This window comes from Artemia sp. Qi Xiang Cuo, chromosome 10 (genome assembly GCF_049724085.1).
Source record: "Artemia sp. Qi Xiang Cuo chromosome 10, ASM4972408v1, whole genome shotgun sequence".
NCBI classification, from domain to species: domain Eukaryota; kingdom Metazoa; phylum Arthropoda; class Branchiopoda; order Anostraca; family Artemiidae; genus Artemia; species Artemia sp. Qi Xiang Cuo.
Genome location: NC_142803.1, coordinates 13,764,521 through 13,777,527, shown reverse-complemented (window position 1 = coordinate 13,777,527; position 13,007 = coordinate 13,764,521). Strand labels below are relative to the sequence as shown.

Below are 13,007 nucleotides of genomic sequence, written 5' to 3'. Positions count from 1 at the left end.
GTAATTCGTATTGGACACTTAAAATCTATAATCTAGATCTTGATTTACAAGCTGTGACTGCAAAAAACATATTTCCAGTCAATACCAATTCACTTGCTCAATATTTTCGAAGCCCTATCTTACCTTAACATGCTAATTAGCGTATTCCAAGAACACTTAAGGTAGCTTATAGATCTTGGCAAAAATTTAGCCACGGGACTTACTTTTGGGGCCCCCTTCTCTGTGCATCCATAACTCAAATACGAAAAGTCTATATTTCTCATGGTTTCAGGATTATATAGGTCTGGGCGTTTGTAGTGATAAAGATAATCAAAACAATACAAAAAATGTATTCTCACTTTCAGATCTCAATTATACATTAAAAAAATATTAATAGAGGTCCAGACCTAGTGGAGGGGGAGAATATTGGAGAACTATATTCCATGAAGGAAGTGGAAAAGTAAAAGAGGACAATTTTAGGGGACAAATTTTCGAACGAGGCTCCTCACAACAAATTTGAGGGGAAATTCCCCCCAAAGCTTGAATATGAAGCTTTAAAGACCAGTTAGAAACCTCATTCGCGATGAGTTCTTTAATTCCCCTGCTCCTTTTAAGATACTTTTTAACTTTTCATTTTTCCTTGCATTCTTCTTTGCATTCATGCGTTCTTCTTTCCTTTCATCATTAAGAAACATATCATTTTTTCTAAAATAGCAGCCAACATTGGTTACACCAGTCACCATCTCTGATTTAGCTTTAATATTAATTTCTTTTTTCTTAATTGATTCTTTTCTTTCGATGGCAATTTCTGGTAGATCTCTTTCTAAATGGAAATTTGATTTTTGCTTGCAGAACAAACAGGCAATAACCTAAAAAAGAAAAAAAAAATCAGGAATTTAAAGTAGATAAACAAGTGTTCTAACCAATATAATTGAGCAGCTGAAAGACAGAAAAAGAAATGAAAAGAGAGAGAAAGGTTTATGTACACCTCTACAAAATAATAACAAAAATGACTAAAAATGGGAATTAAAATACTAAAAGGATTAGTTATAAATCACATTAATAAGAAAAGATTATGAAGAGTTAATTAGAATTAATTAATTAATAAATCAAACCAAATTATCAAAAAAAATATATGCTTCCTAATAAAGGACTAAAACAGTGGAGGGCTACCCCACACATTCATTTTTATTCTCAGTAAATTTAGTCCTTTCCAGATACCAGAAAAAAATTACTTTTCACCTTTCAGCGCTATTGGAGACAAGCCTTTTGACATTTCTTTTTATATTTCTCAACTTTTTTTTATCGCAAGTTCAGAGTGGAGGTAAAAAGCCATCTATTTTAATGAAACATATTGACTACATATAATATAATAATGATGCATGGTTACTTGTCTTTAGGCCAAAACCGAGTACTCTCCCGTGAGCATCCAAAAACCAACTGACGGATCTAATCTCCACTCTGTGGAGCACTGTATATAGATATAATACAGTACAATCATTCCCTATTAGAACCATTATACAAAGCCAAACCGAGACGCATGTGCTCCGGATAACATTTAAACAACTATAAACACACGCGACATTAGTTAATTCGCGGGTAAACAATTCAGATTTCTCTTGAATGTAAAACTTGGCTTCAGCACTGAACACTGACCCACTAATGATAGATTAAATAGGAGGAGCTCTTTGTATACGCCGAAGATGTAGCGCCAAAAATCACTCACCCATGATCTTACTGTTCTTTTATTTATATACAGTGCTGTTGAGAAACTGGTAATACTCGCTTCATACCATCTGTAGCAGCACTTTATGAAATTCAGTTTAACTTTTGGTTGGCTTCAAGACTCTCAATTATATATACTATGTTAAGTAGACTAAGTTTTGTTTTTCAATATAAACTTTTTTTACAAAAAAAAAAAAAATAAAGCGATATATAATTATATAAAAACTTGTTGTCCCATTTTTTATATATAGTTATTGGAAAATAAGATGATTCGAGAATCTGCTGCCTCTTCTAACTACAATTGTTTGTTTCTGCCTCAGTTGGGAAGGAGGAGTAAGGTGCACAGCTGTGTTGGTCTCAGGCACTTTGGTGAGTTGTTAGTAATAGTAGTATCATTATCTAGAAAAAATCAGTTACAGAATTGGTGTTATATAGCATAGTAAGCAGGGGGTTACAAGGTGAAAAATTGTATACATCACACCTGGATAAGGGGGGAGGTGTATATTGAATTGTATATTTGCTTAGAAATTTTCCAGGTTATTTTTACAGATAAAGAGTTTTTAAAAGAACAAGTAGCTTCTTAAACCGCACCTGGGGTTGCCATAGCTCGTAGAAAAATTAAACTACTTAACTTCAAAGAAAAAAGTGATCATAAATACCGAAATCGATATATCGATTATCGACAAGTAAAAATATCGATACATCGTTTAATCAAACTATCATCCAAAACTACATCCGAGCAAGATTTAGATAATAGTCAAAAGTTTGGCGATAAAATAATAATTTTAACTATAATTAAAGAACTGAAAGGATAATAAACGCAAGAAAATAATAAAGTAACCTAAGATTCGACCAGCTGGATCACAGAATAAATTTAATTAGCCAAAATTAGAACAACTCCAGTCCGAGGCGAAAACACTCTCAGGTCAAACAGCGCGGGTCTATTGCTAAGCTGTAAGTTATAAAATATACTATGAAAAATATAAAGTGCATTACGATATACATAAAATATAATAGGGAAATTTGGACATGCTTTCACTCTCCAATAAATAACTTCAAAACCAGATAAATCTGAAGAGTTTTGAAGCCCAACTGGGGTTGCCAACACTCCAAGAAAAAAAAACTACTTATAAGTATGTTCAGAAACCAGGACTGCCACTGATACGTGCCACCACTCCAAGAAAAAATAAAATCCATATAAGTATATTCAGAAACCAGGACTGCCACTGATAAGTGCCACCACTCCAAGAAAAAATAAACTACATAGAAGCATATTCAAAACCAAAAACTGCTGCTAATACGTGCCACCTCTCTAAGAAAAAATAAACTACTTATGTTCAGAAACCAGGACTGCCACTAATAAGTGCCACCGCTTTAAGAAACAATAAACTACTTAGAAGTATGTTCAGAAACCAGGACTAGCTATAAAAACTGTCAACCAGTGACTGAAAGTCCTAAAAAGGATCCAGCGAAAGCACTATATTAAATAATTAAAAATATAAATCTATCAAATAGCTAATTAAATGAAGGGCCAAATTAGCTCCGTCATTTCATCTTTCTTTAAAGCTGTGAAACTAAGACGATTTCTAAGGTTTACTGCGACTACTACTGACAACTCATTTTAGTATAAATTCGCCTAAGGTACATAGTTGGGTTTGACCCTTTTTAATTCTAATCTGTTCAGAGCTTCATTGCCTGCCCCCCTATCATGAGCAAATTTGATTTTTTTTTTTCTTTTTGGAGTGATTGCAAATTCAATATTTTAACATTCAAACTTCAAAATTGCTTGTAACTACTAGCCATCAAATGTAACTCAATGTGACAGCCATCAATGTAACTAGCCATCAAAAAAATTTTTTTCCAAAATTTTTATTTAAGATTTCATGATGTTGTTTGTTACAGATTTGAGACTAATGTTGCGCTATGTAAATCAAATGGAAAAAAATAATTAAAATAGTATTTTTAAATAAATGTTATTATTTAAAATATTAAATAATAATAAATACATTATATAAATTATAAATTATTATAATTAAAGTATAGATTATTTCAAGTGGTTTAAATAATCATTTAATTAAATAATTGTTTTTCATTGAAGTTGCCATTTGAGTACTTCTCGGGTTGTTAGTTAAGCATTTAAAGCTAATATCTATATAAATGTCCAAAACTGAAAGACATTAAGCATATGTTTCACAAATAGTACTTAAACTTCACCAGAGCTAGTATTTTAGAACTTCAAAAATAATTGGTTTTAGATCTGAGGGTATTGTTACAATATAATAGTCCAAAATTGAAACATCCAGCATATTTCCCAAATACCATTTGGATTGAAAACAAGTGGCCTATAAAGAGCTTATGGGGTTGATGATTACTATTTTCAGAATAATATACCAACATAGCAGGCCAAGAGACAGTAGGAACACAATTAAAAGATACTATTTGATTTTCACAAAAGTAGTTGTATAGATCACAGTTCAGTAGTTCAGTCCGGTAAAAAATCATCACTGGAACCTCAACCACTATTTTTATTAGGTGGAAAGGTGCCAATATAGTCTTGTAGCCCCCCTGGATACAGCTCTGACCTCAACATATCAGCTTTTTTCTTACAGTTATTTGTTTTTGCTTCCGTTACTATATATTTATAAATTTTCCTGTTTATTTTCCAGTATAAAATTATTTTTGTATTTAAAAATTTAACCTTTGACGGTTATTTAAAAAAATATAACATGGATAGATTTCAAAATCGAATTTTCTACTCAATTTTCACTTAAAATCAAAGCTACTATTTAAATTATATTTTAGTAATATATTTAGAATTTTTTAGTAATAAAGTTATATTTTAGTAATGTTAATAATATTTTAGTTATTAATGGAAAGATAAACATTCCTACAATCAAGACATACTAAAAGTAGACCAGTTAAAAACAAAACAATATATATATTAAATAGCGTTCTAATTTTGTTTATACAAGAGTAAGGAGCAACATCAAAACCTGATACGAGCAGAAACAGTCTTATTCTAATCCAAACTTGAAAAGGACAGAAATTGCTATGGATGGTAACCAAAATCTAAAAAAAAAATAAAAAAAAATTAATAATAATATAAGATTAAAACAAAAAATATTATTAATGTCTAATATGTAAACTATATATTGAACACCCAAAAAAAAAAAACAGAAATAAAAATTAATAATAAGATTGGAAAAAAGATTATATAGAAAATATAGTAAATAACAGCCCTTCTTCCCCCCAAATCCTCTAAAGCTGTCATTTGTGGTTCATTGAAAACTAAAGAACTCAAAGATGACTAATCAGTGAAAAAACCACTGTCTAACATTTAAATCAAATTATCTTTAAAAAAATGACAAAAATATGAATCCCTTTACAGTAGCACAGCTATATTTATTGTTAGAGATATATTTGTTTTAGTAATTTCTTGAGTTTTTTCTTCTCAATACTTGAATAGCATCTTAATTCTTCAATTAAATTTGAAAACAATTGTAGACTGTTGTCCAAATCGAAAAAAATAAACATTTTATAGGATAACAGTATGTTTATCACCTCATGTGAAACTTTTAGAAATCTCCTGATTTCTCTAGTTTTGTTGCAGAAAAAAATATATAAGCGAAAAAAAGGCAGTAGAAAAAACTAGATGGTAAAAAGAGTGTAACAATATAAATTCAGTTTACAAATTCCCATTTGGTTCCACTTGATATAGGAAATCATAAATGTTAGCACCATTAAACTTCTGAAAGATAACATTAAAAGCTCATATAGTGAGTCACTGCAGTTATTTTACATATTTCACTGCTAAATTAACTGCTGTAACAATTAGGATTGTTACCTCCCTCACAACTAAGCTATCACCCTTGCTCTTTTCTCCTTACTTTACTATTCAACTACTCTTGTTTTTGTTGATGAACAGTCTTCTTACCAAACTAACTAACTTTTTTACCAAGCAAATTACCAAATTTCTAGTTTCCTTTTTTAGAAAATTTAATTTTCTCCTTTCTTTACTAGTCAGTCACTCTTCTTTTTTTACCTTAACAGTTTTCTTACCGAATTCCCAAACTTCTTAAGAAATTTCTAGCTTTCTTTTTAAGATATTTCAATTCTTTCCTTACTTTACTATTCAACTGCCCTTCAATTTGGTGACTAACAATCTTCTTACCAAACCTACCGAGCAACGTACCAAATTTTGTAATTTCTTTTGAAGATATGTTAGTTTCTTTCTTCCCTTACTATTCAGCTGATCTTTCATTTGTTGACTTAAAAATCTTCTTACAAAGCAAATTACACAATTCCTAGGTTACTTTTTTTGAAATTTTAATTTCCTCCTTTCTTTACTATTCAGTTACTCTTCTTTTTGTTTACTTAACAGGGTTCTTAATATGAAACTTCTTAGCAAGCTAATTACCAATTTCTAGGTTTCTTTTTGAAATACTAGGTTTCTACAGGCTTCTTGCCAAATTACCAAACTTCTTATCAAGCTAATTACCAAATTTCTAGGTTTCTTTTTGAAATACTAGGTTTCTACAGGCTTCTTGCCAAATTAACAGACCACTTATTGGCTAATTGCTAAATTTGTAGGTTTCTTTTTCAGAAACTTAGATTTCCTCCTTTCTTGACTATTCAGTCACTCTTCTTTGGGGCCGAGAGTAAAATTACTAACCTCTTACCAACCAACTTACCACATTTCTAGTTTTCTTCTTAGGCAAGTTTCGTTTTCTCCATTGTTTACTATTCAAATGCTAGTACTTTTGTTCTCTTAACAATCTTTTTAGTTTTGATTTTACTGATTTTGGTTGCTTCAATGTATGTCTGAATTACCATAGGAAAATGGCGTCAAACAGGCTGGACAATGTTTAAGTTTCTTGATTGGTGAATGGTTCTTATTTGTCTTTGAAATAGCTTTTAGAGCCTTCATTCTATTCCTGAAATATTCTGATTTTCAGTTTGTAACAGCCTTTCTACTAGTTTTTAATTTTCGGCTAAGAAAAGAAAACTAAAAAATAACATAAAATACAAACTTTCTAGTAAAGAATACCAAGAATTAAGGATCTTAATTTACCTAATTAACATTTTCTTATCAAATATCGTTGCATACATTTTCTTTATGCTCTTTAGTTGTTGGCTATAAAATACTCTTCAACGTCAACTAGATTTTAAACTATTTTATCATGGTTCTGTTTCTTCTGCTCTGCGTTCTTATCTTTTTCAATTTCAAATTGGAATCCATGGAAGATTATTGAAAACAAAAATATGGCTATTAGAGTATACACAAGGTATTTTCATATACAGGACATGACATTTAAAAAATTGTGTTGAAAAACTTGAGTCTAGGAGTATTGCTTTTACACTTGTAACCAAGGGCTTCTATTCATTAAAATGTAGGTAAGAGACAAGGATTCAAAATAAAAGAAGATAAAAAAGGGAATTTTACAAAATCTACACTGGCATTTTTGTTTTTTTTTGAAAATACACAAAAATTTTGTTTTCGAAATCTAAGCGGAGACCAGCAGTTGCCCCCCCCCCAAGTGGCACCCCCTAATTATAACGGGCCCATTTGAACAAATTAAATACAGAATAAGAATTAAAAATAAACAATGAATTATTTTCAGATGCCTTTTATATGGACAGTTTTACATAAAACATAAAAAACATCACTTGTACTCCTTGTAGGCAGGGGTGCACAATTGAAGGCATGAGTGTACAATTTGCAGGAAGAGAAACTTAAAATATTTTACATATACCCCTTCTTATTATATCAAAATTACCAAAAGTACTGTAAATAAAATTATACTAAGAAAATTTTATGTTAGATTAATTTATAACCTCTTTTACATATTATCTTAATTGTCACTATGGAGCAAACTAAAATGCAATTTCTTTGTGTATCCACAAACATATTACTCTTAATTGTAGAAAATTAGTGATTGAACTTTCAATTGTATCTTGATGGTTTAGAATCCCATTCTTTGTCAAGTCTCCTTTTAAAAACCTTAGCTGATATTGAAGAAACAGTATCCTTGCTCAAATTATTCCAATCATTTGTCACTCTTCTGGCTGAAAAAATTGTGTCTGATCCTATGGTTGACTAAGGGCTTCTGACTGGCAAGCTGTGTAGAGAGCTTGCGCTTGGTTTGGTTGACATGCTTGTATGCAAGTATTATATCAATAGACCTGGATTAGCAAATCAATAATAATAACTTTAGGGCAGAAAGCCTAAGTCTGGACTTAGGTTTTTCACCAAGTCTAGACATGCATTTAGTGGCCCTTGTCTGTACACCTTTGGTTAGCTATGCATCACTTTCAGAAAAGAGACCTCCAGGACAGGTTCAAAAATCCAGGACTGGTCTCACCAGTGCCTTAGGTAGCTACAGAAAGATGTGATAGCCCTTCTGAAGTCAAATGCTCGAATTTGCTTTGGAGAATTGTAGTATAGAGCATTAATGGAACTTTAGGAGAATATCCTTAATGATTCCCAGATCTTTACTGCTGGGACAAACTGGAAATGGTTTTGCAGTATGATGTCAACTTGTCCTTTAACTGTATTGGTGGTGTGGATCATTGCGACCAAAGTTAATGGTGGAAAATTTTGAAATATCATAGGAAGCACAATAGTGCAGCCTAAGTAAAGAGCAAAGTTAGCGCAATATTTTCTCTATTGCTTTGTTTTTTTTTCTTTACGACCAGGGCACTTAGTATAAACAGAGTCGTCATAGAAACATTGAAAAGGGCTCATTTGATTGGAAATTGGAAGGGTTTGGGCCCTTTTTAATAGTCAAAAGAGATAGGCAACTAACACCCTTTCCAAACCCACCATTCCCTCAAACACATCTAATTAAAATTTTGGGATAGCCATTCTGTTCAACGTAGTTGAAAGATCCGGAAATTATGTCCTTGAGGAGGACACTCCCCCAAGAGCCCACAGGACAAGGGTTGAAAGCTATGCCCTGGGGACATATAAATGTTTTTTCATAGAAAACATTGTCATAGAAACTCCAAAAAGGGCTCATTCAATTGGAACTTCAATGGGCTAGTGCCCTTTTTAATAGTAGGAACTGATTGGAGGGCAACTAACCCCCTCTTACGCCCACCATTTGCCCTAACACATCCAATCAAAACTTTTAAATAACCAATTTTTTCAACATGGTTGAAACACCTGGAAATAAGGTCTTTGGGGATGATAAAACCTTCACATCTCTAAAAGGTTGTAAGTTATGCCCCGAGAGCATATACAGTTTTCATAGAAAGGCTTGTTGTAAAAACTTAAAAAAGAGCTCATTCGATTGGAAATTGAACAGGCTAGTGCCATTTCTTATAGTAGAAAGTAATTGGAGGGAAGCTAACCCCCCTCTCACGCCCACCATTTCACCAAACACATCCAATCAAAATTTTTAGATAGTAATTTTTTTTCGACGTAGTTGAAAGTTCTGGAAATATTGTCTTTGAGGATAACACCACCATCCCCCCCAGCCCTCAGGGCAAGGGTTGCAATTTATGCCCTGAAAGCATATAATGTTTCTATAGAAAGCGTTGTTGTAGAAACTTCAAAAAGGACTCAAGTGATTGGAAATTGAAATGGCTAGTGCCCTTTTTAACTGTCAAAAGTGATAAGAGGGCAACTACCCCCCCTCTCACACCCACCATTTCCCCAAACACATCAATTCTGGAAATTATGTCTTTGAGGATGACAAATCCCCCAAACTCTTCAGGGTAAGGGTGGTAAGTTACGCCCTGAGGGCATACAAGGTTTTTTATAGATCGCGCTGTCATAGAAATTTCATAAAGGGCTAATTCAATTGGAAATTTAGTGCCCTTTTTAAAGGTCTATAGTGATTGGAGGGCAACTAACCCCCCTCTCTTGTCCACCATTTCCCTAAACACATCCAATCAAAATTTTAAGATAGCCATTTGGTTCAATGTAGTTGAAAGTTCTGGAAATTAGGTCTTTGATGATGACTTCAAAAAGGGCTTATTGAAGTAAAAACTTAAAAAAGGGCTAATTAAATTGAAAATTGAGAGGGCTATTGCCCTTTTTAATATTCGAAAGTAATGGGTGGGATAATCACCCCCAATGCTCATCATTTCCACTAAAATATACAATCAAAATTTTGATATGGCCATTTTGTTCAATGTAGTTGAAAGATCCTGAAATTATGTCTTTGAGGATGACAACCCTCCCCACAGCCCTCAGGATAATGGCTGTAAGTTATGAACTTGGGCATATAAGGTTTTTATAGAAAGTTTTGTTGTAGAAGCTTCAAAAAGGGCTCATTCGACTGGATATTGAGAGGACTAGTGCATTTTTATTAGTCAAAAGTGATCAGAGAGCAAATGCCCCCCATGCCCATCATTTTCCAAAAAACTTCCAATCAAAATTTTAAGATAGCCTTTTTGTTCAAAATATTTGAAAGGTCTGGAAATTATGTCTTTGAGGATAACAAATACCCTCAGGGCAAGGGTTGTAAGGTATGCCCTGGAGGCACATAATGTTTTTATAGAAATCATGGTCATATAAATTTTGGAGGGGACTCATTGGATTGGTAATCAGGCAATCTAGTGCTCCTTTTAAGAGTTAAAGTGATTGGAGGGCAGCTACCCCCCCCCCTCCACACACATTGTATTGTCCCGAAATGCATCTAATTAGAAATTTTTAGATAGCCATTCTATTCAAAATAGTCTAAATATCATGTAACAAGGCTTTTGGGGTTGAAAAAAAAACCCGAGATTAGGGGCAAGGGTTGTAATATGATATTTGTTATGATAGACCAAGGTGGTATTTAAGGTTTTTATGGAAGGGATGGTTGTTTAACTTTAGAAGAGGCTCAGTCTTTTTCCCTGAAAAAGACTATGTCAATATAAAATGAACGCAAATTAATTAAGCAAACTTTTTCCACATAATAAGTTTTCCAAAAAAAAGTAAAGAATTCTATTAAACCAAAAATAAACAAATATAGAATCAAATAATCAACCATGCATACAATTACCAGAAATCAATATCAATAAATAAATGAAACCCAAAACAAACAAAAATTAAAATAAATAACAGAATCAAACTCAAAATGAGCAGAAATTAATATGAGTAGGGTTCAAAAAACCTATGCTTTCTAAAAGCCAGAATATAATTTGGACTTTACTGAAAAAAATTCTTTTAAAAGTTCATTTTTATAACTTTAAGATATTAAAAATTATTTAAGATTTTAAGGAATAAATATCAGCAAATGTATATTAAACTGACAATGCACATTTTTTTTCAGTAAATTCATTTGATTTTTTTCAGTAAAGTACAAATTATATTCAGGCTTTTAGAGAGCCTGGGGTTTAGAACCCATAATCATATTAACTTCTGCTCGTTTTGAGTTTGACTCTTATTTATTTTAATTTAATTTCTTATTTATTTTAATTTCTATATGTGAACCAGGTCAGATTGTTAACATAATATATCAGAGACACCAAACAGCTTTTAGTAATTAGCATAGAGAGTTAGACAGTTGCAGACTTCAGATACCTAAGCACTAGCACTACTCTTTAATTTACTGCTCAAACAACAGCACCAAATATTTGCTTTTTTTCAAATTGGCATTGTGAACCTCCTGTTAATGCAAATGAGTAAAAAAAAACTTAAACCAACAAAATGAGCCAACTTTTGTATATAGCCTAAAGCTATATCCAGCCATCAGGGGGAGAAATGCAGTCAAACTGGAAAACATTTTTGCCCCCTGGCCTCAAATTGGGTCTATTCATTCCAGAAAACAGGAATTTTCTACAATTTTTATTATGGTTATTATTGAACTATTAAGATCTTTCTTACTGTGTAAAATTATCTTTTTTATTACCACATTGAATTGTGAAGACCCACAAGTGAAACATTTTCTGTTTAAACAAGAAGTAGAACCAAATGGCCCAAGTGTAGGCAAGTGTAGCCGCTACCTCAACAGCAACCTTATAAGAAAATCGAAATATATTTTCCTGTGATTATTATCGCTTCTAATCAGCAGTTGTACCAAACCTATCCTGCTCAAGTCATCCTCAGGGCTATATTGTGGTGTTTATCCTCCCCATAGTATAGTGCAGACGGTTTGATATCCTCATTTTCCCTTCTTGTTTTAGCTTTATATTTGTGTTTAAAGCTTTTTCCAATAGGCATTTCTTATAAGTCCTCCAAAAAAAAAACATCCCCCCAGATCCCAAATCAAATTCCATAGTGAAAGATACCCATCCTGGCTGGTCAAGCACATTATCTGAAAGTTCCAATGATAGCTCCAATTCGGAGAATAGGACAATGATAACTGTAGGTCCTAATGTAACCATAAGTGATGATAATGGGTTTCAAGAGGTCCTCTCTAGAAGCTCTAAAAAAAGGAAAAAAACTCCCCAAATAAAAGCATTTCCCCTCTCCCTGCCCAAGATCCTCCCTCCAAAAACTTAGGAATTAACCTTAAAATTACTCCCACTACCCCCATTGAAATAAAAATGATCACTGCAATAAGAGTTGCAATTTTTAAATTGCTAAAATCAATGTTCTCTCTTAACATTAACCGTGATGGATCTCTGCTAATAGCTGTAGAAGATCAGAAATCAGCGGATACAGTAATTAACCTTAAATCCCTTCTGAATATCCCAATTATTGCATCTAATTGGAACCCAAAACAATCACCAACAAAAATTGTAGTTTATAATGTTCCCCCAGAGATATCTACTCAGGAGTTAAAATAAGGCCTCTCAGATAGGGCTGGAAACACAATCCCAGTTGAGGATGTTACCCAACTTGGGAAACCTAACTCTACTGGCCTAAAAACTAGTAGATCCTTCTTATTTACACTAAAGGATAAAATTGATATCCCAGAAAAATTATTCCTATTTGGGCAAATCAAACCACACAAGGAATACAAACCTAAGCCTAGTCAGTGTCAAAAGTGTTTCAAACTGGGAAACACGACAAACAAATGCAATGAAATTCTCCAAGAGTGTTGTACTTGTAAATCTTTCCATCCTAAAGAGCTGACAACTTGCAAGAACACCCATCCTTCATGCATCAGTTGCAAAGGTCCACATGAATCTACAAATCAATCATTATGCCCTGCCTACAAGAAAAGAACTCTAACACTCAAAATATCAACAGAAAAGGCCATCCCATACCCATTCGCAGCAATGGAAGCAAATGCTGCACAGCAATACAAAATAAAGCCTGTAACAAAACCAACCACCATCCCCAAGTCAACTATCCCAACTACAACAAGCGCGCCATATAAAATAAGATCTTCTAGGCCCCCTAGCTCAAATCCCTATCAGAAGGA

The 13,007-nt window shown here is 32.8% G+C and overlaps 1 protein-coding gene across 1 annotated transcript; it reads right to left on the bottom strand.

Annotated features, from left to right (window-relative positions):
- Positions 1-414: 414 nt before the first annotated feature.
- LOC148947495 (uncharacterized) lies at positions 415-5,965 on the bottom strand. The gene is made up of 3 exons (XM_089095912.1): positions 5,897-5,965; positions 2,738-2,827; positions 415-848 (listed from the first exon to the last, which is right to left on the bottom strand). Exons 1-3 carry the CDS (start codon positions 5,963-5,965, stop codon positions 534-536), a joined length of 474 nt encoding a protein of 157 aa, XP_088952038.1. The 3' UTR covers positions 415-533.
- Between the last annotated feature and the right edge of the window lie 7,042 nt (positions 5,966-13,007).